The sequence below is a fragment of the Pleurodeles waltl genome, chromosome 7 (genome assembly GCF_031143425.1).
Source record: "Pleurodeles waltl isolate 20211129_DDA chromosome 7, aPleWal1.hap1.20221129, whole genome shotgun sequence".
Taxonomy (NCBI): Eukaryota; Metazoa; Chordata; class Amphibia; order Caudata; family Salamandridae; genus Pleurodeles; species Pleurodeles waltl.
In genome coordinates this window covers 510,900,246-510,921,950 of record NC_090446.1, presented here as the reverse complement: position 1 = coordinate 510,921,950, position 21,705 = coordinate 510,900,246, and the positions used below count along the sequence as shown (strand labels likewise).

Sequence of the window (21,705 nt, the reverse complement as noted above, 5' to 3'; positions counted from 1 at the left end):
CAGACAGAGGAAGCAATTTCATGTCTGCATACTTAAAGGCCATGTGGAAGGAGTGTGGTGTAACTTACAAGTTCACAACACCCTATCATCCACAAACAAATGGACTGGTGGAGAGATTTAATAAAACTCTCAAAGGCATGATTATGGGACTCCCTGAAAAACTCCGCAGGAGATGGGATATCCTTCTACCATGCCTCCTTTTTGCCTACAGGGAGGTACCCCAGAAAGGAGTGGGCTTCAGCCCCTTTGAACTTCTTTTTGGACACCCTGTTAGGGGTCCACTCACACTTGTAAAGGAGGGTTGGGAACAACCTTTAAAAGCTCCTAAGCAGGATATTGTGGATTATGTACTTGGCCTCAGATCAAGGATGGCTGAGTACATGAAAAAGGCCAGTAAAAACCTTCAGGCCAGCCAAGAGCTCCAGAAGCAATGGCATGATCAGAAGGCTGTTTTGGTTCAGTACCAACCAGGGCAGAAAGTGTGGGTCTTGGAGCCTGTGGCCCCAAGAGCACTCCAAGATAAATGGAGTGGACCCCACACAATTGTTGAAAAGAAGGGTGAAGTCACCTACTTGGTTGACTTAGGCACTGCCAGGAGTCCCCTTAGGGTGCTCCATGTCAACCGCCTGAAACCCTACTATGACAGGGCTGATCTCACCCTGCTCATGGCAACAGATGAGGGACAGGAAGAAGACAGTGATCCTCTACCTGATCTCTTCTCTTCCACAGAACAAGATGCTCTTGTGGAAGGTGTAGTTTTGGCTGATTGTCTTACTGCTGAGCAGAAAGATAATTGCATAAATCTCCTGGGACAATTTTCAGAACTCTTCTCCATTGTGCCAGGCACCACTTCTTGGTTTGAGCACACTATAGATACTGGAGACAGTTTACCTGTCAAAAGTAAGATCTATAGGCAGCCTGACCATGTCAGGGACTGCATAAAGCAAGAAGTTCAGAAAATGTTGGAACTAGGAGTGGTTGAGCACTCTGACAGTCCATGGGCTTCTCCTGTGGTACTGGTACCAAAACCCAATTCTAAAGATGGAAAGAAGGAAATGAGGTTTTGTGTAGACTATAGAGGTCTCAACTTGGTAACCAAAACTGATGCTCACCCTATACCCAGGGCAGATGAGCTCATAGATACACTGGCATCTGCCAAGTATCTAAGCACTTTTGATTTGACTGCAGGGTATTGGCAGATCAAATTGTCAGAAGATGCTAAATCTAAGACTGCATTTTCTACCATTGGAGGACATTACCAGTTTACTGTAATGCCTTTTGGTCTGAAAAATGCACCTGCCACTTTTCAGAGGTTGGTGAACACAGTCCTACAAGGGCTGGAAGCTTTCAGTGCAGCATATTTGGATGATATAGCTGTCTTTAGCTCCAGCTGGGATGATCACCTGGTCCACCTTTGGAAAGTTTTGGAGGCCCTGCAAAAGGCAGGCCTCACTATCAAGGCTTCAAAGTGCCAGATAGGGCAGGGTAAGGTGGGTTATCTGGGACACCTTGTTGGTGGGGAACAGATTGCACCACTTCAGGGGAAAATCCAAACTATTATTGATTGAGTTCCCCCTACCACTCAGACTCAGGTGAGAGCCTTCCTAGGCCTCACTGGGTATTACAGGAGGTTCATTAAGAACTATGGCTCCATTGCAGCCCCTCTTAATGACCTCACATCCAAGAAAATGCCTAAAAAGGTATTATGGACAGCAAACTGTCAGAAAGCTTTTGAGGAGCTGAAGCAGGCCATGTGCTCTGCACCTGTCCTGAAAAGCCCTTGTTACTCTAAAAAATTCTATGTCCAAACTGATGCATCTGAATTAGGAGTAGGGGCAGTCCTATCACAACTTAATTCTGAGGGCCAGGATCAACCTGTTGCTTTTATTAGTAGAAGGTTGACCCCTAGAGAAAAGCGTTGGTCTGCCATTGAGAGGGAGGCCTTTGCTGTGGTCTGGGCTCTGAAGAAGTTGAGGCCATACCTGTTTGGCACTCACTTCATTGTTCAGACAGACCACAAACCTCTACTTTGGCTAAAACAAATGAAAGGTGAAAATCCTAAATTGTTGAGGTGGTCCATATCCCTACAGGGAATGGACTATACAGTGAAACATAGACCTGGGAGTAGCCACTCCAATGCAGATGGACTCTCCAGATATTTCCACTTAGACAATGAAGACTCATCAGGTAATGGCTAGTCTTATTGTCCTTCGTTTGGGGGGGGGTTGTGTAGGAAAGTACCATCTTGCCTGGCATGTTACCCCCATCTTTCACTGTATATATGTTGTTTTAGTTGTATGTGTCACTGGGACCCTGGTAACCCAGGGCCCCAGTGCTCATAAGTGTGCCTGAATGTGTTACCTGTGTAGTGACTAACTGTCTCACTGAGGCTCTGCTAATCAGAACCTCAGTGGTTATGCTCTCTCATTTCTTTCCAAATTGTCACTGACAGGCTAGTGACCATTTTTACCAATTTACATTGGCTTACTGGAACACCCTTATAATTCCCTAGTATATGGTACTGAGGTACCCAGGGTATTGGGGTTCCAGGAGATCCCTATGGGCTGCAGCATTTCTTTTGCCACCCATAGGGAGCTCTGACAATTCTTACACAGGCCTGCCACTGCAGCCTGAGTGAAATAACGTCCACGTTATTTCACAGCCATTTTACACTGCACTTAAGTAACTTATAAGTCACCTATATGTCTAACCTTTACCTGGTAAAGGTTAGGTGCAAAGTTACTTAGTGTGAGGGCACCCTGGCACTAGCCAAGGTGCCCCCACATTGTTCAGAGCCAATTCACTGAACTTTGTGAGTGCGGGGACACCATTACACGCGTGCACTACATATAGGTCACTACCTATATGTAGCTTCACCATGGTAACTCCGAATATGGCCATGTAACATGTCTATGATCATGGAATTGCCCCCTCTATGCCATCCTGGCATTGTTGGTACAATTCCATGATCCCAGTGGTCTGTAGCACAGACCCTGGTACTGCCAGACTGCCCTTCCTGGGGTTTCTCTGCAGCTGCTGCTGCTGCCAACCCCTCAGACAGGCAGCTGCCCTCCTGGGGTCCAGCCAGGCCTGGCCCAGGATGGCAGAACAAAGAACTTCCTCTGAGAGAGGGTGTGACACCCTCTCCCTTTGGAAAATGGTGTGAAGGCAGGGGAGGAGTAGCCTCCCCCAGTCTCTGGAAATGCTTTGTTGGGCACAGATGTGCCCAATTCTGCATAAGCCAGTCTACACCGGTTCAGGGACCCCTTAGCCCCTGCTCTGGCGCGAAACTGGACAAAGGAAAGGGGAGTGAGCACTCCCCTGACCTGCACCTCCCCTGGGAGGTGTCCAGAGCTCCTCCAGTGTGCTCCAGACCTCTGCCATCTTGGAAACAGAGGTGCTGCTGGCACACTGGACTGCTCTGAGTGGCCAGTGCCACCAGGTGACGTCAGAGACTCCTGCTGATAGGCTCCTTCAGGTGTTAGTAGCCTTTCCTCTCTCCTAGGTAGCCAAACCCTCTTTTCTGGCTATTTAGGGTCTCTGTCTCTGGGGAAACTTCAGATAACGAATGCATGAGCTCAGCCGAGTTCCTCTGCATCTCCCTCTTCACCTTCTGATAAGGAATCGACCGCTGACCACACTGGAAGCCTGCAAACCTGCAACATAGTAGCAAAGACGACTACTGCAACTCTGTAACGCTGATCCTGCCGCCTTCTCGACTGTTTTCCTGCTTGTGCATGCTGTGGGGGTAGTCTGCCTCCTCTCTGCACCAGAAGCTCCGAAGAAATCTCCCGTGGGTCGACGGAATCTTCCCCCTGCAACCGCAGGCACCAAAAAGCTGCATTACCGGTCCCTTGGGTCTCCTCTCAGCACGACGAGCGAGGTCCCTCGAATCCAGCGACACCGTCCAAGTGACCCCCACAGTCCAGTGACTCTTCAGCCCAAGTTTGGTGGAGGTAAGTCCTTGCCTCACCTCGCTGGGCTGCATTGCTGGGAACCGCGACTTTGCAAGCTTCTCCGGCCCCTGTGCACTTCCGGCGGAAATCCTTTGTGCACAGCCAAGCCTGGGTCCACGGCACTCTAACCTGCATTGCACGACTTTCTAAGTTGGTCTCCGGCGACGTGGGACTCCTTTGTGCAACTTCGGCGAGCACCGTTTCACGCATCCTCGTAGTGCCTGTTTCTGGCACTTCTCCGGGTGCTACCTGCTTCAGTGAGGGATCTTTGTCTTGCACGATGTCCCCTCTCTCTGCAGGTCCAATTTGCAACCTCCTGGTCCCTCCTGGGCCCCAGCAGCGTCCAAAAACGCCAAACGCACGATTTGCGTGTAGCAAGGCTTGTTGGCGTCCATCCGGCGGGAAAACACTTCTGCACGACTCTCCAAGGCGTGGGGGATCCATCCTCCAAAGGGGAAGTCTCTAGCCCTTGTCGTTCCTGCAGTATTCACAGTTCTTCAGCCTAGTTAGAGCTTCTTTGCACCAACCGCTGGCATTTCTTGGGCATCTGCCCATCTCCGAGCTGCTTGTGACTTTTGGACTTGGTCCCATTGTTCCACAGGTACCCTCAGTCAGGAATCCATCGTTGTTGCATTGCTGATTTGTGTTTTCCTTGCATTTTCCCTCTAACACGACTATTTTGTCCTTAGGGGAACTTTGGTGCACTTTGCACTCACTTTTCAGGGTCTTGGGGAGGGTTATTTTTCTAACTCTCACTATTTTCTAATAGTCCCAGCGACCCTCTACAAGGTCACATAGGTTTGGGGTCCATTCGTGGTTCGCATTCCACTTCTGGAGTATATGGTTTGTGTTGCCCCTATCCCTATGTTTCCCCATTGCATCCTATTGTAACTATACATTGTTTGCACTGTTTTCTAAGACTATACTGCATATTTTTGCTATTGTGTATATATATCATGTGTATATTTCCTATCCTCTCACTGAGGGTACACTCTAAGATACTTTGGCATATTGTCATAAAAATAAAGTACCTTTATTTTTAGTATAACTGTGTATTGTGTTTTCTTATGATATTGTGCATATGACACTAAGTGGTACTGTAGTAGCTTCACACGTCTCCTAGTTCAGCCTAAGCTGCTCTGCTAAGCTACCATTATCTATCAGCCTAAGCTGCTAGACACCCTATACACTAATAAGGGATAACTGGGCCTGGTGCAAGGTGCAAGTACCCCTTGGTACTCACTACAAGCCAGTCCAGCCTCCTACACTGATCTCTTCTCTTCCACAGAACAAGATGCTCTTGTGGAAGGTGTAGTTTTGGCTGATTGTCTTACTGCTGAGCAGAAAGATAATTGCATAAATCTCCTAGGACAATTTTCAGAACTCTTCTCTACTGTGCCAGGCACCACTTCTTGGTGTGAGCACACTATAGATACTGGAGACAGTTTACCTGTCAAAAGTAAGATCTATAGGCAGCCTGACCATGTCAGGGACTGCATAAAGCAAGAAGTTCAGAAAATGTTGGAACTAGGAGTGGTTGAGCACTCTGACAGTCCATGGGCTTCTCCTGTGGTACTGGTACCAAAACCCAATTCTAAAGATGGAAAGAAGGAAATGAGGTTTTGTGTAGACTATAGAGGTCTCAACTTGGTAACCAAAACTGATGCTCACCCTATACCCAGGGCAGATGAGCTTATAGATACACTGGCATCTGCCAAGTATCTAAGCACTTTTGATTTGACTGCAGGGTATTGGCAGATCAAATTGTCAGAAGATGCTAAACCTAAGACTGCATTTTCTACCATTGGAGGACATTACCAGTTTACTGTAATGCCTTTTGGTTTGAAAAATGCACCTGCCACTTTTCAGAGGTTGGTGAACACAGTCCTGCAAGGGCTGGAAGCTTTCAGTGCAGCATATTTGGACGATATAGCTGTCTTTAGCTCCAGCTGGGATGATCACCTGGTCCACCTATGGAAAGTTTTGGAGGCTCTGCAAAAGGCAGGCCTCACTATCAAGGCTTCAAAGTGCCAGATAGGGCAGGGTAAGGTGGTTTATCTGGGACACCTTGTTGGTGGGGAACAGATTGCACCACTTCAGGGGAAAATCCAAACTATTATTGATTGGGTTCCCCCTACCACTCAGACTCAGGTGAGAGCCTTCCTAGGCCTCACTGGGTATTACAGGAGGTTCATTAAGAACTATGGCTCCATTGCAGCCCCTCTTAATGACCTCACATCCAAGAAAAAGCCTAAAAAGGTATTATGGACAGCAAGCTGTCAGAAAGCTTTTGAGGAGCTGAAGCAGGCCATGTGCTCTGCACCTGTCCTGAAAAGCCCTTGTTACTCTAAAAAATTCTATGTCCAAACTGATGCATCTGAATTAGGAGTAGGGGCAGTCCTATCACAACTTAATTCTGAGGGCCAGGATCAACCTGTTGCTTTTATTAGTAGGAGGTTGACCCCTAGAGAAAAGCGTTGGTCTGCCATTGAGAGGGAGGCCTTTGCTGTGGTCTGGGCTCTGAAGAAGTTGAGGCCATACCTGTTTGGCACTCACTTCATTGTTCAGACAGACCACAAACCTCTACTTTGGCTAAAACAAATGAAAGGTGAAAATCCAAAATTGTTGAGGTGGTCCATATCCCTACAGGGAATGGACTATACAGTGGAACATAGACCTGGGAGTAGCCACTCCAATGCAGATGGACTCTCCAGATATTTCCACTTAGACAATGAAGACTCATCAGGTAATGGCTAGTCTTATTGTCCTTCGTTTGGGGGGGGGTTGTGTAGGAAAGTACCATCTTGCCTGGCATGTTACCCCCATTTTTCACTGTATATATGTTGTTTTAGTTGTATGTGTCACTGGGACCCTGGTAACCCAGGGCCCCAGTGCTCATAAGTGTGCCTGAATGTGTTACCTGTGTAGTGACTAACTGTCTCACTGAGGCTCTGCTAATCAGAACCTCAGTGGTTATGCTCTCTCATTTCTTTCCAAATTGTCACTGACAGGCTAGTGACCATTTTTACCAATTTACATTGGCTTACTGGAACACCCTTATAATTCCCTAGTATATGGTACTGAGGTACCCAGGGTATTGGGGTTCCAGGAGATCCCTATGGGCTGCAGCATTTCTTTTGCCACCCATAGGGAGCTCTGACAATTCTTACACAGGCCTGCCACTGCAGCCTGAGTGAAATAACGTCCACGTTATTTCACAGCCATTTTACACTGCACTTAAGTAACTTATAAGTCACCTATATGTCTAACCTTTACCTGGTAAAGGTTAGGTGCAAAGTTACTTAGTGTGAGGGCACCCTGGCACTAGCCAAGATGCCCCCACATTGTTCAGAGCCAATTCACTGAACTTTGTGAGTGCGGGGACACCATTACACGCGTGCACTACATATAGGTCACTACCTATATGTAGCTTCACCATGGTAACTCCGAATATGGCCATGTAACATGTCTATGATCATGGAATTGGCCCCTCTATGCCATCCTGGCATTGTTGGTACAATTCCATGATCCCAGTGGTCTGTAGCACAGACCCTGGTACTGCCATACTGCCCTTCCTGGGGTTTCTCTGCAGCTGCTGCTGCTGCCAACCCCTCAGACAGGCAGCTGCCCTCCTGGGGTCCAGCCAGGCCTGGCCCAGGATGGCAGAACAAAGAACTTCCTCTGAGAGAGGGTGTGACACCCTCTCCCTTTGGAAAATGGTGTGAAGGCAGGGGAGGAGTAGCCTCCCCCAGCCTCTGGAAATGCTTTGTTGGGCACAGATGTGCCCAATTCTGCATAAGCCAGTCTACACCGGTTCAGGGACCCCTTAGCCCCTGCTCTGGCGCGAAACTGGACAAAGGAAAGGGGAGTGACCACTCCCCTGACCTGCACCTCCCCTGGGAGGTGTCCAGAGCTCCTCCAGTGTGCACCAGACCTCTGCCATCTTGGAAACAGAGGTGCTGCTGGCACACTGGACTGCTCTGAGTGGCCAGTGCCACCAGGTGACGTCAGAGACTCCTTGTGATAGGCTCCTTCAGGTGTTAGTAGCCTTTCCTCTCTCCTAGGTAGCCAAACCCTCTTTTCTGGCTATTTAGGGTCTCTGTCTCTGGGGAAACTGTAGATAACGAATGCATGAGCTCAGCCGAGTTCCTCTGCATCTCCCTCTTCACCTTCTGATAAGGAATCGACCGCTGACCGCGCTGGAAGCCTGCAAACCTGCAACATAGTAGCAAAGACGACTACTGCAACTCTGTAACGCTGATCCTGCCGCCTTCTCGACTGTTTTCCTGCTTGTGCATGCTGTTGGGGTAGTTTGCCTCCTCTCTGCACCAGAAGTTCCGAAGAAATCTCCCGTGGGTCGACGGAATCTTCCCCCTGCAACCGCAGGCACCAAAAAGCTGCATTACCGGTCCCTTGGGTCTCCTCTCAGCACGACGAGCGAGGTCCCTCGAATCCAGCGACACCGTCCAAGTGACCCCCACAGTCCAGTGACTCTTCAGCCCAAGTTTGGTGGAGGTAAGTCCTTGCCTCACCTCGCTGGGCTGCATTGCTGGGAACCGCGACTTTGCAAGCTTCTCCGGCCCCTGTGCACTTCCGGCGGAAATCCTTTGTGCACAGCCAAGCCTGGGTCCACGGCACTCTAACCTGCATTGCACGACTTTCTAAGTTGGTCTCCGGCGACGTGGGACTCCTTTGTGCAACTTCGGCGAGCACCGTTTCACGCATCCTTGTAGTGCCTGTTTCTGGCACTTCTCCGGGTGCTACCTGCTTCAGTGAGGGATCTTTGTCTTGCACGATGTCCCCTCTCTCTGCAGGTCCAATTTGCGACCTCCTGGTCCCTCCTGGGCCCCAGCAGCGTCCAAAAACGCCAAACGCACGATTTGCGTGTAGCAAGGCTTGTTGGCGTCCATCCGGCGGGAAAACACTTCTGCACGACTCTCCAAGGCGTGGGGGATCCATCCTCCAAAGGGGAAGTCTCTAGCCCTTGTCGTTCCTGCAGTATTCACAGTTCTTCAGCCTAGTAAGAGCTTCTTTGCACCAACCGCTGGCATTTCTTGGGCATCTGCCCATCTCCGAGCTGCTTGTGACTTTTGGACTTGGTCCCATTGTTCCACAGGTACCCTCAGTCAGGAATCCATCGTTGTTGCATTGCTGATTTGTGTTTTCCTTGCATTTTCCCTCTAACACGACTATTTTGTCCTTAGGGGAACTTTGGTGCACTTTGCACTCACTTTTCAGGGTCTTGGGGAGGGTTATTTTTCTAACTCTCACTATTTTCTAATAGTCCCAGCGACCCTCTACAAGGTCACATAGGTTTGGGGTCCATTCGTGGTTCGCATTCCACTTCTGGAGTATATGGTTTGTGTTGCCCCTATCCCTATGTTTCCCCATTGCATCCTATTGTAACTATACATTGTTTGCACTGTTTTCTAAGACTATACTGCATATTTTTGCTATTGTGTATATATATCTTGTGTATATTTCCTATCCTCTCACTGAGGGTACACTCTAAGATACTTTGGCATATTGTCATAAAAATAAAGTACCTTTATTTTTTAGTACTGTGTATTGTGTTTTCTTATGATATTGTGCATATGACACTAAGTGGTACTGTAGTAGCTTCACACGTCTCCTAGTTCAGCCTGAGCTGCTCTGCTAAGCTACCATTATCTATCAGCCTAAGCTGCTAGACACCCTATACACTAATAAGGGATAACTGGGCCTGGTGCAAGGTGTAATTACCCCTTGGTACTCACTACAAGCCAGTCCAGCCTCCTACAGACTCGACCAGCAGATCTCACTCGGATTGATACAGTTCCTCTCTGGGCACTCAAAATTCACCTATACCAACCTCTCACGCTCACATCAGGAACACTACTGGTACCGTTGATGATGTCTCATGACCAGCACCTCACAAGAGACAATAAATTAACAAGTGTCCTCTTTACTCCTGCATCATCCTGGGATCTTAGGCTACGACAGACCGGTTAACTAAGAAAGCTTCTTAGCAGAAAGTTCCACATTCACATAACAACTTTGAAATCTCCATAAAATGTTTCATGACATCACACTTCACCATAATCTTTAGCAAAAGCAACACAGGCACACACCCTATTAATACTCACACATCCACTGCAAAGGAATGATGCTGGGACTCCTTTAATCGCACAAACTAACCATGGGATTAGAATTTGGCCTGGGTTTGGATAATTTCATAATAGGACTCTCTAAATTCTTAACACTATGCCTAATTATTTTCTCCCCACTCATGCTACTAGATTTGCTGGAGCATTTCAGGTATGCTCTAAACGAGCTAGATAGATCATTTCACCCGAGCAAGGGGTAGGAGAGGTTAACATCACAATCACTCAACATTTAGGCCCATATTTATACTTTTTGACGCTAAACTGCGCTAACGCAGTTTAGCGTCAAAAAAGTTAGCGCCGTCTAACGCCATTCTGAAGCGCCATGCGGGCGCCGTATTTATGGAATGGCGTTAGCCGGCGCTAGCAGACCGGCGCTGCCTGGTGTGCGTGGAAAAAAACCACGTAGACCAGGCAGCGCCGGCGTAGGGGGAAAATGGCGTTAGGGCGTCTTAAAATGGGGCAAGTCAGGTTGAGGCAAAAAAATCGCCTCAACCCGATTTGCGCCATTTTTTTCGATGCCCAGACGCCATTTAAATGACTCCTGTCTTAGTAAAGACAGAAGTCATGCCCCCTTGCCCAATGGCCATGCCCAGGGGACTTATGTCCCCTGGGCATGGTCATTGGGCATAGTGGCATGTAGGGGGGCACAAATAAGGCCCCCCTATGCCACCAAAATAAATTAAAAAAAATAAAAAATTATACTTACCTGAACTTACCTGAATGTCCCTGGGATGGGTCCCTCCATCCTTGGGTGTCCTCCTGGGGTGGGCAAGGGTGGCAGGGGGGGTCCCTGGGGGCATGGGAGGGCACCTGTGGGCTCATTTTGAGCCCACAGCCCCCTTAACGTCTACCCTGACCCAGGCGTTAAAAAGTGGCGCAAATGCGGGGTTTTTTGCACCGCCTACTCCCGGGCGTGATTTTTGCCCGGGAGTATAAATACGACGCATTTGCGTCGCCGTCATTTTTTTAGACGGGAACGCCTTCCTTGCATCTCATTAACGCAAGGAAGGCGTTCACGCAAAAAAATGACGCTATTTGCCCATACTTTGGCGCTAGACGCGTCTAACGCCAAAGTATAAATATGGCGTTAGTTTTGCGCCGAATTTGCGTCGAAAAAAACGACGCTAATTCGGCGCAAACGGAGTATAAATACGGGCCTTAATCTACAGTATGGCCAGTTTGACCACACAAGGAAAACCCAAGTTGGAAATAAAGTAAAAGGGTTTTATTACAAGCTTATACTCAGGTTAATATAGATGATTCTCAAAACCAAGCTTTAAAGATACAGTATAACCAGTGGATGGCCCAAATGACAAAAGGAGTTTAGGCAAACTAACAGTAAAGAAACTAAACATACACTCATGGCTATGCAGAATAACAGGAGAAGAACCCGGTGCTCAGAAAACATCAGCTGACCAACTCTTCTCAACATGAAGTCAACCTAAGAACCCTCTAAATCAACTAGCAAAGCAAAGGGAAATCCCTAAATTAGCAGGTCACTAATTGGCATGTGCTGGGCTACAAAACATGGGGTCAAAAAGCAAAAAGGAATTAAAGGGCAAAAAGAATTTGTAAACATGACATCTGGGCCAAAATGAAGCTTACCGAGGTTGGCAAAAAGTAGGTAAAAAGGGAAGGTGTCAGCATTTCAGAAGCTCGGTCAGGAAAATTCAATTTCTCTTAGCAAGCATTGGGAAAGTGTGGGGCAAGGGAAAAGAGATCTGCACCTCTCAACGTCCAAGAGATCACTCCTACTACTGAAACTGACTAGGAATGGCAAATTAAAGTCCACGCTAAATGATGATATGTCCATTGGTAATGCCACATGGATCGAAATATTTTATTGTCCATTCATAGTACCTCATGTGACAGGCATCTGCAACATCAAGACAAGTTCCCAAGACCGTCATGGGAAGGCATCCATCTTTGCTCTCCTGAACAACTTTGCAACTAATTGTAAGTTGAGCCAATCTTCACATTCTCTGTTTCTCGGTGTACCATCCTCAAGGTTACTTTCTCAGGACACCACATAGCCCCATTCGTGAACCAGCTTGGCAGTAGCTGGTGGTGTCGGGATAACTGCCAGGTAATGCACAGCAAGGCCTTGCCATATGGCAGCACCACAGGTTGCATACCTATATCCCAGGCATGGCCCTAAGCATTGCTGCCATGTCGATGCCAGAAGTGAGGCAAGGGCGGACACAGCACCCATGCTGGTGTAAGGACCCACTCCAAATGTGCCCAATCAGCTAAGACTTTCCTCAGCCAATTGGAGGTGGATGCGCTCTGTCTAGCAGAGCTGTCAAAGTCCTACAAAGATTAAAGTTGAATTCATGATTGATTTACTGTCTTATGCATCTGTTAATAAAAGCTTTCTATGTGTTTGATGGAAGGATTGTCTTGCAGCTTTACATTTGTTACACTGTACAGCACGCTGACAGTCTTGCTAAACGAGAAGTAAATAAATAAAGTTAAGTCTCTCTCCATTGTAGCCAATACACCATCATTCATCTTTGATGAGTTTGGAGTGATGACATGCAGTGACTGCCCTTTCCTTATTAATAGTAAAACGAATCATGATAAATGGTTGGTTTATGAGCATTTAAGTTGCAGTCACTTGTGCAGGAAGTAGGGGTGCTGGGGGTGCTGCAACACCCCCTGAATAAACGTGATGGAGTTCAGAATGTAAATGACCAATAAAGATGCCTTTACATTTTGTTGTTCATATTTCTCTGTCCAAAGACAGAGGTCAAAGGCCAAATGTCATGCCATGTTTTCTCTCATATTGCTGCTTATTCTTTTAGCAAGTAGATTGATGTTTACCTTTTTTTCTCTGGCTGCAAAGTTAGGGGAATTTCTAAAATAAACTATCTGAGAACGTTGCTTATATTCAACTTTTTGGTAACGAACAACAACATTTATGTACCTGTAAGTGAAGTGTAAAATATTTCAACGTATATCAGTTAGGAAAGTACATAGGGAACCCTTTTTTTCTTTATAATTCTTTAGTGTGATGGAAACGACGAGGTTAATTGGATAAAAACAAATCAAGACACATTAGTTGGTGGTGTAAAAAAAGATAGATAAATGGTAAAACCCAATTTCCATGCTTTATTGTTTATCTAATATATAGTAATATCACTAAAACCACATAGTGCATATTTTGCAGTAATTTCTGTGGAAAATGTGTTGTTGGGAAATGACAGTGCACTACCATACCATGGTTTAGTAATGTATTTGCAACACAGTGCTCCAAAATGCACCACCTGCTACATACTACACCTTTACCACTTTCCTGACGAATTGGCGTGCATGACTTATTTGCTACAATTATTCTTTGTGTGATGCTTGGATTTGTTACAGTCCCTATGACTTCATTGACGTAACATTGATGGCATCACCCACACTCCAAAAATTGTTCCATCACCTTTGATTGCAGTGGCAAAAGAGACCCAGCTCCCAAAAAGAGTACTGATGATGGTAACAGGCAAACGCAGACTAAGGACTGTACACGTTGTGTGTTCACTCAGTTGATAACACTCCTCCAGCTCTCACACACATACAATACAGAAGACAGACCACAGTTTGTTGGTAGTCCGTAGCTTTCTTGACTACCTACACTTGAAATCTTTACAACTTGAACCCACCTCCCATTGAAGAAAACCAAACCAACCTGGATGCGCTCTGAACTGCCGCCTTCTGAAGATTTCCAACCTCATTTCATTGTTGCCGCCTCAGCGTGGTACAAGAGTGGCAAGGAGAATAGAGGGCGATAGATGTGCAATTCAGACCTAGAATCCTCTTGCTCCTCCCAATAACTGATGTCACCTAGATGGACCACTCCTCTGGTAGTTGTGCCTTTTAGCAAAGGAGGAAAATAGGACAAAGGAGCAGAGGGGAGATTGCCCACAATTCTTAGGCTAAATACGTCTGCCCCTTTGGATTCACTAATGCCATCCGGAGTGGCGGGTGGTGGCTTACAAAAATGGTGGAGCACTATACATAAAAATGCATACATAACATTCATCAAAACAATTATTTATTAAATAAAAAAATAAAAGCGTCACTTACCTCAGCCTGCAGCACTTCCTCAATGTTGTCCACTCCTCCTCCAAGAGTGAAGTCCCACAGCCAACTACCTTATCCGAACCAGCACGAGTGAAATGTCTGGATTGGCTGGATCAGGCTGGCTCAGCTCCCAGAAAGGCATTGGAGGCCTGTTCCTGCTCTCCAACGATCTTCTTTTTTTACAAGCATGCTTGTGCACATCTGGCTGTATTGCAGTAAGGGTGCACTGTCACTGCTTGTGCCATAGCACACCTTTACTAGGTGCCACAGATGCAAAGAGGGGTAGTGCACCGTATTACATAGAATGCACGGGACCCAGGTTAGTCACAAACCTGGGGGCTGTCATGTGGGTAGTGCATTAGTGAAAGACAGACTGGCTAACTGAAGCAACCAGGTGGCACTCAGGCTGCACTTTCAAGTGGAACAGAGATCCCTCTGCAGGTGGTTGCAGTGAGTGACTGCACCTACCTGTGGGGGGATTTCTGTGGGGGGCACCCATGAGACCCCATTTATCCCCTTTCAGAGGGTGCCTTTGGGGTGCTCTGACTGTACGCCACCTCCTTGTGGTGCACAGTTAATGTGCCTCCTGACTGTTTCTTTGGCTCTGCACCCACATCCATAATACAACACAGGTCCAGAGGCAAAATAATTCCCTCATTGGCATTGGGTGATTCTTCCTTAAAATAGCACCAGTGTTATTCATATTGCAGAAGAGACACTTAAGCATTTATGCCCCCTTCAGGATTACTACATTGCATGGGGTGCAGAAAATGGGTGCTCAATCTTCTTCTGATCCTGGAGCACTGTATATAATACAGACCTTTCATACTGAGAAATAAATAAGCATTGAAAGTGATTGTGGTGTCCCAGGATCAGACTGGAGTAAAACTGTGAATTTAAGGACTATGCTGTTACAGATGTTATGTTATTAAAATTTATAGAGCGCTATAAACCTGAGGGTATCAAGGAGCCAGCAGAAACCCACACCGAGGCAGAGGAATACTCATTCATTCAAAGCCATGCTGAGTGGAAAGCTAGGTTTGTTGTAGTTTTTTTGACGATTGAAAAGATTTCCACATCTTCAATGTGAAGCAGCAGTGTATTCCATAATTTTACTGCTCCCACTGAAAAAGCCCGTCCTCCCCATCTGACTCTATGAGATCTAGGGACAGTTGCCAGTCTGCAAGAGGAAGATCTGAGATGTCTTGCTGGTACATACCAGTGGACCATGACATTAAGCTGTTCAGTGTTTTTAAAATAGAGGGCTTTATGAACCATACACAAGGCTTTAAAAACAATTCTCTTTCCGATGGGAAGCCAGTGAAGAGCCTGCAGACCTTCCCTCACTGACACCTGCCTGGGAATATTCAAAATGAGCCAGACAGCATCATTAGGAATGAAGGGGAAAATTGTCCTCAGTACTCTCATAATATAATAACAGGTGTCGGATGTGTGACTGGCTTGGGTATTAAAGTTCGGAGAATTATCAACTACGAAACCCAGGTTTTTTGCAGATTTCACAGGAGTGGGGAGAGACCACACTCCTCGGGCCACCAAATATTAGACAATATTGAATTCTGGGCACCAAAGACCAGTACCTCTGCTTTTCCAGCATTGAGTTTGAGTGCATTGCTGCTCATCCATTTCTCGATGCTGGACATACATTACCTAAAGGACTGGGTGATAGAGGTCACATTGGAGGGTGTCACGATTATTTGAGTGTCATCAACATATGATTGAACTTCAAAGCCTAAAGACCGGACCAGAACATTGAAATATAGCTGCCATTTTCATCCAAGGCAGCTCTTCTTCATCCCCTCTTTGGTTAACACATAGAAATAGGTTTAGTTCTTACCCTATGTCTGCCATGTCCTTTATAAACTCCTCTCTTGTGCTTATGGAAGTTGGTATCCATCTAGTATGTTATTCGTTATTCTTTACTCTGGGAGTTATAGGAAAGGAGACTGTTTCAATCAAGGTCAGTCATGACACAGTACACTTCTAAAACCCATCTGCACATGTTCTGGCCCCTAGAGTGACACTTGTCCCCTCCCCTGGGCCACTTCCTCTTGTCATATCCCCTAAGAGCGTATGCAAATGTAAGAAGGGTGGATTTCCCCCAGACTGAAACCTGACATTAAGTCTGACTGTAAATAGGGCAGGCGGACCAAGACTTGTGGGCAGGGACATTTGTCATGTTTGTAATGGAGTGCCTTGTCTGTTAAACTCTAAATCAAAGTGATACGTGCAGTTATGGTTGATTATTTAAATGAGTCAAAAAGTATTGAAATTCCATTACCAAACTGTGGGTTATGAGACTTAATGGTAAAAATCCAGAACCTAAAAGCTACTGCAATTCAACAGTTATTGTGATCTTTTGAACAATGGTCCACCACCAATATGTAGCACTTGCAAATCTATTGCTGAATATGTCTTTTTGTGTAAAGTGGTTAAGTATTAGGTATTACAAAGAATACAACACCACCAAATGTTCACTATAAGGATGTGGCACAACCCCTCAGTGTTCCATTATCTCTTTAAAGTAAGTGTCTCTATATGGTCCTAGAAGTCCTTGATGACTTGCAGTGCCCTACTTTCATACCTATGGGGGTATTTATCCTATGTATTGTTAATACTATGATATTAGCTGTAAATTCTATCTCTTTCAGTTCACAATTCCTGCAACCGAGACCACCTATGCTTGTACCTTCGTCGCCCTGCCCGAGGTCACACAGAAACACCACATCTACAAGGTACCCATGAGCACCCTTAATTCCCTTGGGTTGGGGTGGAATGATAAAGAACAAAACCAGATGCTGAAGGCTTTGAAAACCACTAGCCCTACATTCTCTGCTTCTTTGTCTCCAGCATTCCCTCTTGTTCTTAGAATGTAATTACTGCCGTGTCTGCCTGTTTTTTTTTATATATTTAGGTTGTGTTGGTGTAAGTGACAAAAGTGTTCAGAAAAGTATATCAAATATGTTTAATGAAAAAAACAAATTTTGAAATAAAAAAAATCCAGAATGGAATGCTGGCCGATAATAACAGGCACTTAGGAGCTGTATGTGTCGTGTGGTACAGGAGAGTGAAAGGTGATGTCAGTGGTGTATGGAGCCAGATTGTAGGAACCCGTGGATGCAAAACCTTTACAAGAAAATGATAATAAACTGTGATTATTATCGTTTTCTTGTAAAGGGATGGGGCCACGAGCTCTGACAAGCACTGAGGGGGCGTGCACAGCACTCTCCCTCAGTGCGCATGTATGTTTAGCAGGCCATCTCAGGCCGACCAAACACACATACTCACAGGGCTCTCTCCAACCCGGCTCTGTGTTTCTGGGGTGGAGACAGTATGCACAGGCTCCCAGTCTGCCTGGGAGTGCCCTGGCTGGGCACTCCCAGCCAATCCTGATGCTGCTCTGAGCCGCAGGGCAGGCTGGGAGCCTGTGCCTGCACGAGAGGAGTGACACGGTGGTGTCGTCAGCAGCGGTGGCGATGATCCAGATAAGTGTTTTTTATTTTTATTTTTTATTTAATGTTTATTCCCCCTCCCCACCTCGGCACTGCCTCGCCCCTTCAGCGTTCCGCAAGCCACAACAGGGCACATGCCCAGGCCAAGTGAAGAAAATCAGCTCCACCCATCCACCATATCGCACAGCAATCATCATCATGCAAATGAAAATTATGCAGCTGAGCATGTGTGCAATAGAGTCTGTGTATGAATTTATAGTGTATTATTCACGTTCTGCTACTCTGGGAGAGCATACCCGTTTGCATGCAGCAGAAACGCAATTGCTCCTCAGTAACACAGAGTCCAAATTACGATTCCCACTGGGTGTGTGCTCTGGCAGTAGCAACAGGATGCTCCTTTTGGGCAGTATGGAATGAAGTTGAAACGATGTGCTTAGGCACCGTGGACTGAAGCAATGTATGTAGACTGTCTAAAATTGGGGGTTTAAGTGGAAGCTCAGCAGTACCTTCTCTCACATTATTACATAAGCGTATGTAGAGGAATATGTCCAGTGGAGTGGGATCTATCCCTCAAACTGTGTCTCCTGTGTGATAAAGGTGTAATCATGGTATAAGTCTCCCCATGTTATCAAATCACATTTTTGCAGCATCCATTGACAAGTCACTTCATGTGTAACTGGGAAGATTGGGTGATAGGGGAGTGGCATTAGCAGAGAGTAAAGCAGCGGTTTCCCTAATTTGTTAGCCAGTCTATGCCATGCGGAAGACCCACACGCCACCTTAGCCACCACATAGTGAAGGGAAGGCATCCCCGACCCTAAATAGGAAGAGGGATGTACAGGGACCATATATCCTTCTTTAATGGCCAAGTGCAGCATGTATGGGGTGGGCTTGTACCAATGTATAGCTTGATGTGCTTGGGCGCAAAGAAAGTAAAATTCCAAATCCAGGGCTTCAAAGTCTTCCCTAGAAAAAGGTCGCACTAGGGTAGCCCAGCCATTTTAGGCTGTTTCCTTCCTCACACCAGACGGGTCAATTGTGTTTTAAGCGCCTTGAAGACATGTTGACCTGGGTGGTAGGGAATATTAAGAAATAAACACAGGAATTTGAGTAGGATAACCCTTTTTCATGAGGGCGAAGCACCTCACAAGGGAAAGTAGCAGTGAGATCCACCGTGTGATATCGTCTGTTATTTTTGTGAGGGCTGCCCCATAATTCACATCTTTTGGGTTGTTATACACCATGACCCCGAGATATTTCAAATCTGAGTAACGCCACTCCAATGGAAAGTCTAGCGCAAATCGTGAGATAGCCGGTGCAAGAGGGAACAATTGGACGTATTTCAATTGATATGTATTCCGGAGAATCCCCTAAAGTGAACAAACGTGTGCAATACTGTTTTCAAGCTGACCTGTGGATTCTTCATGTGTAGTGTTTTATCATCTGCATATAATAAAACTAAGATGTGGCGGGACGGATAACAAATGGCGAATTGTCAGTGGTGTTGACAAAGTTTTGTTGCCTGAGGTTCTATCACTAGTGCAAAAATCAACAGCGATAAGGGGCATCCCTGGCGAGTGCCCTGAGATATTGCAGTGGGATCTGAGTCCACCAAATTTACTCCGAGTCATGCCATCGGTTAAGAATAGACAAGCGTGATCCACTGCAGGAAGGCCGCTGGAAAGCCTATTCATTTTAATACAATCATAAGGTAGCTCCACTCTAGGGAGTCAAAGAACTTAACGGTGGCTAAAAAAGCATCCCCTGTGGCGATATCTGGATCAATGTGGCTCAGGTTTGACCAAGAAGGGCATGAGGAGAGAGAGTTGATTAGCCAGAATTTTGGCAAGTATCTTAGTGTCACAATTAATAAATGACAGGGGCCTGTATGACCCACAACAGTCCAGTGGTTTCCCTGGTTTCAGCAAGGTGATAATCCTTGCCTCTCACAAAGAGAGCTGAAGGAGGCCTAGTTCACGTGCCTCCAGAAAGACAGATTTCAATATCGAGAGGAGAGTGTCTATATATGTTTTCTAGAACTCAGCAGGTATCCTGTAAGGCCAGGGGTCTTGCTGAAGCTCACAAATCTCGTCCTCCTCTATTTCTGCCCCCCAAAATTTGTCTCTGAGCTTCACTGAGCCATACCAGTGCCACGTCCTCTAGGTATTCATCAGCACCAGTGCACTGCTGAGAACGAGCAGTGTAAAGGTTGCAGTAAAAAGATGTAAAGGCGTGTAGAATATCTGGTGTGTCTCTGCAGACTGTGCCGCAGGCTCACGTATCTCAAGGATATTATTTGTGAATTGTGGTTTATAGGTCAGAACAGCTAACATGTGTCTAGGGTGCTCGCCCTGTCCATATGCCCAGGCCTGCGCATATGTGCTCCGTTAAAGGATTTCTCGCTCCGCCACATCCTGACATTCCGATATGGTAAAGCATATCTGTTGTGTCAGCTGGTGTTTGGTGGAGAGCTTAGAACTTACTGAGCTGGTCCTGTATTGATTTCAATATTCCTCCGCCTTTGGCTAGGCAAAGACCTTGCATAGTGACCTTAAAGGCCTCCCACACTGTGTCTATATGTTGTACTGCGTCCTTATTAGATTGAAAAATTCAGAAATCTCCTGTCCTAACTCTTCTTTGAAGAAAGTCTCTAAAAATAGAATAGGGGAGAGTCTCCAATTAGTTCCCAGTGGGGCAAGGGGGGGGGTCACAGTTCCAGCAGCACTGGGGCATGATCAGACTAAGTGCACACCAGATCCGTGACCCGTTGTATGCAACTATATCATCCCCCAGACACCAGCCAGTAATCTATTTGTGTCCAGCTATTGTGTACCCCTGAGTAGAAGGTGCCCTCTTCGTCTAATGGGTGCATCATCCTCCAGACATCTACCAGATTATTTTCAGACATTATGGGGGGTCATTACAACCCTGGCGGAAGGCGGAGAACCGGCGTTAAGACCGCCAACAGGCTGGCGGTCTTACTTTGTGGAATTATGACCATGGCGGTTACCGCCATGATCATCCGCCGGTTCTCCCTTCTGCCCGCCAGGGCGGAGACGACCGCTGGGCTGGAGACCTGGGTCTCCAGCCCGGCGGCCGTCACTAGACCGCTGGCGGTATTCGGACCCGGCTTACCGCCGTGGATTTCCAGCGGCTTGAACTGCCATGAAATCCATGGCGGTAAGCACTATCAGTACCAGGGAATTCCTTCCCTGGCACTGATAGGGGTCTCGCCCACCCCCACCCCAACTCCCTCCCCTACACCCCCACCACCCCTGCCACCCCCCAAAGGTGGCAGGGCCCCCCTCCCCACCTGGACCCCCAACTTCACTTCACCTATACCCTCACGACACGCACGCAGGCACAACCTACACACTTACACGCACACACGCGACATACATGCCTACATCCACACACACAGTCAGACACGCACACCCACATTCAAACATACACGCACACATCCATACAGACATACCCACAGACATACATGCACTCATTCCCATACACACAACACCCCCGCAAGCATACACGCACTCACACACCCCCTCTACATACACACACGCACACCCCCATGCACCCACACAACACACAACAACCCCCCCTCCCCTCACGGACGATCGACTTACCTGGTCCGCCGATCCTCCGGAAGGGGACGGGAGCCATGGGGGCAGCTCTGCCGACACCACACCGCCAACAGAACACCGCCACAGTGAATCACAGGCTGTCTTCCCCACGGCGGTCCCTCGACAGTCTTTCAAAAAGACCGCTGAGGTCAAAATGACCCCCTAAGTCTCACACATGCCTTGCCCTGCACTATGATATGTGGGGGCTATATGACCTATCTACTACCTCATTCAACGTTATATTAAAGTCTCCTCCCCAGAGGGCATGTGGCGAGCCAATATTCATAATCTGTCCCCTGAGTCTATCAAAGAATATGGGGTGTAGGTGCTGGGACGATAGCAGTTAACTATGGTGATTAGAGTTGAAGCAAGTCGGCCCCCCATTAGTGTATATCACCCCTGGTCATCATTCTTAGCACCTATTGCCATGTATGAGACCTCT

General features: G+C 46.9%; 1 protein-coding gene across 1 annotated transcript in view; it reads left to right on the top strand.

The window, feature by feature from the left end:
- Positions 1 to 21,705, top strand: part of LOC138304282 (putative DBH-like monooxygenase protein 2) — a 312,423-nt gene that overhangs the window by 83,145 nt on the left and 207,573 nt on the right. Inside the window, exon 4 of the mRNA XM_069244214.1 lies at positions 16,840 to 16,923. Coding sequence (XP_069100315.1) covers positions 16,840 to 16,923 — 84 coding nt within the window. The remainder of the gene's footprint in view (positions 1 to 16,839; positions 16,924 to 21,705) is intronic.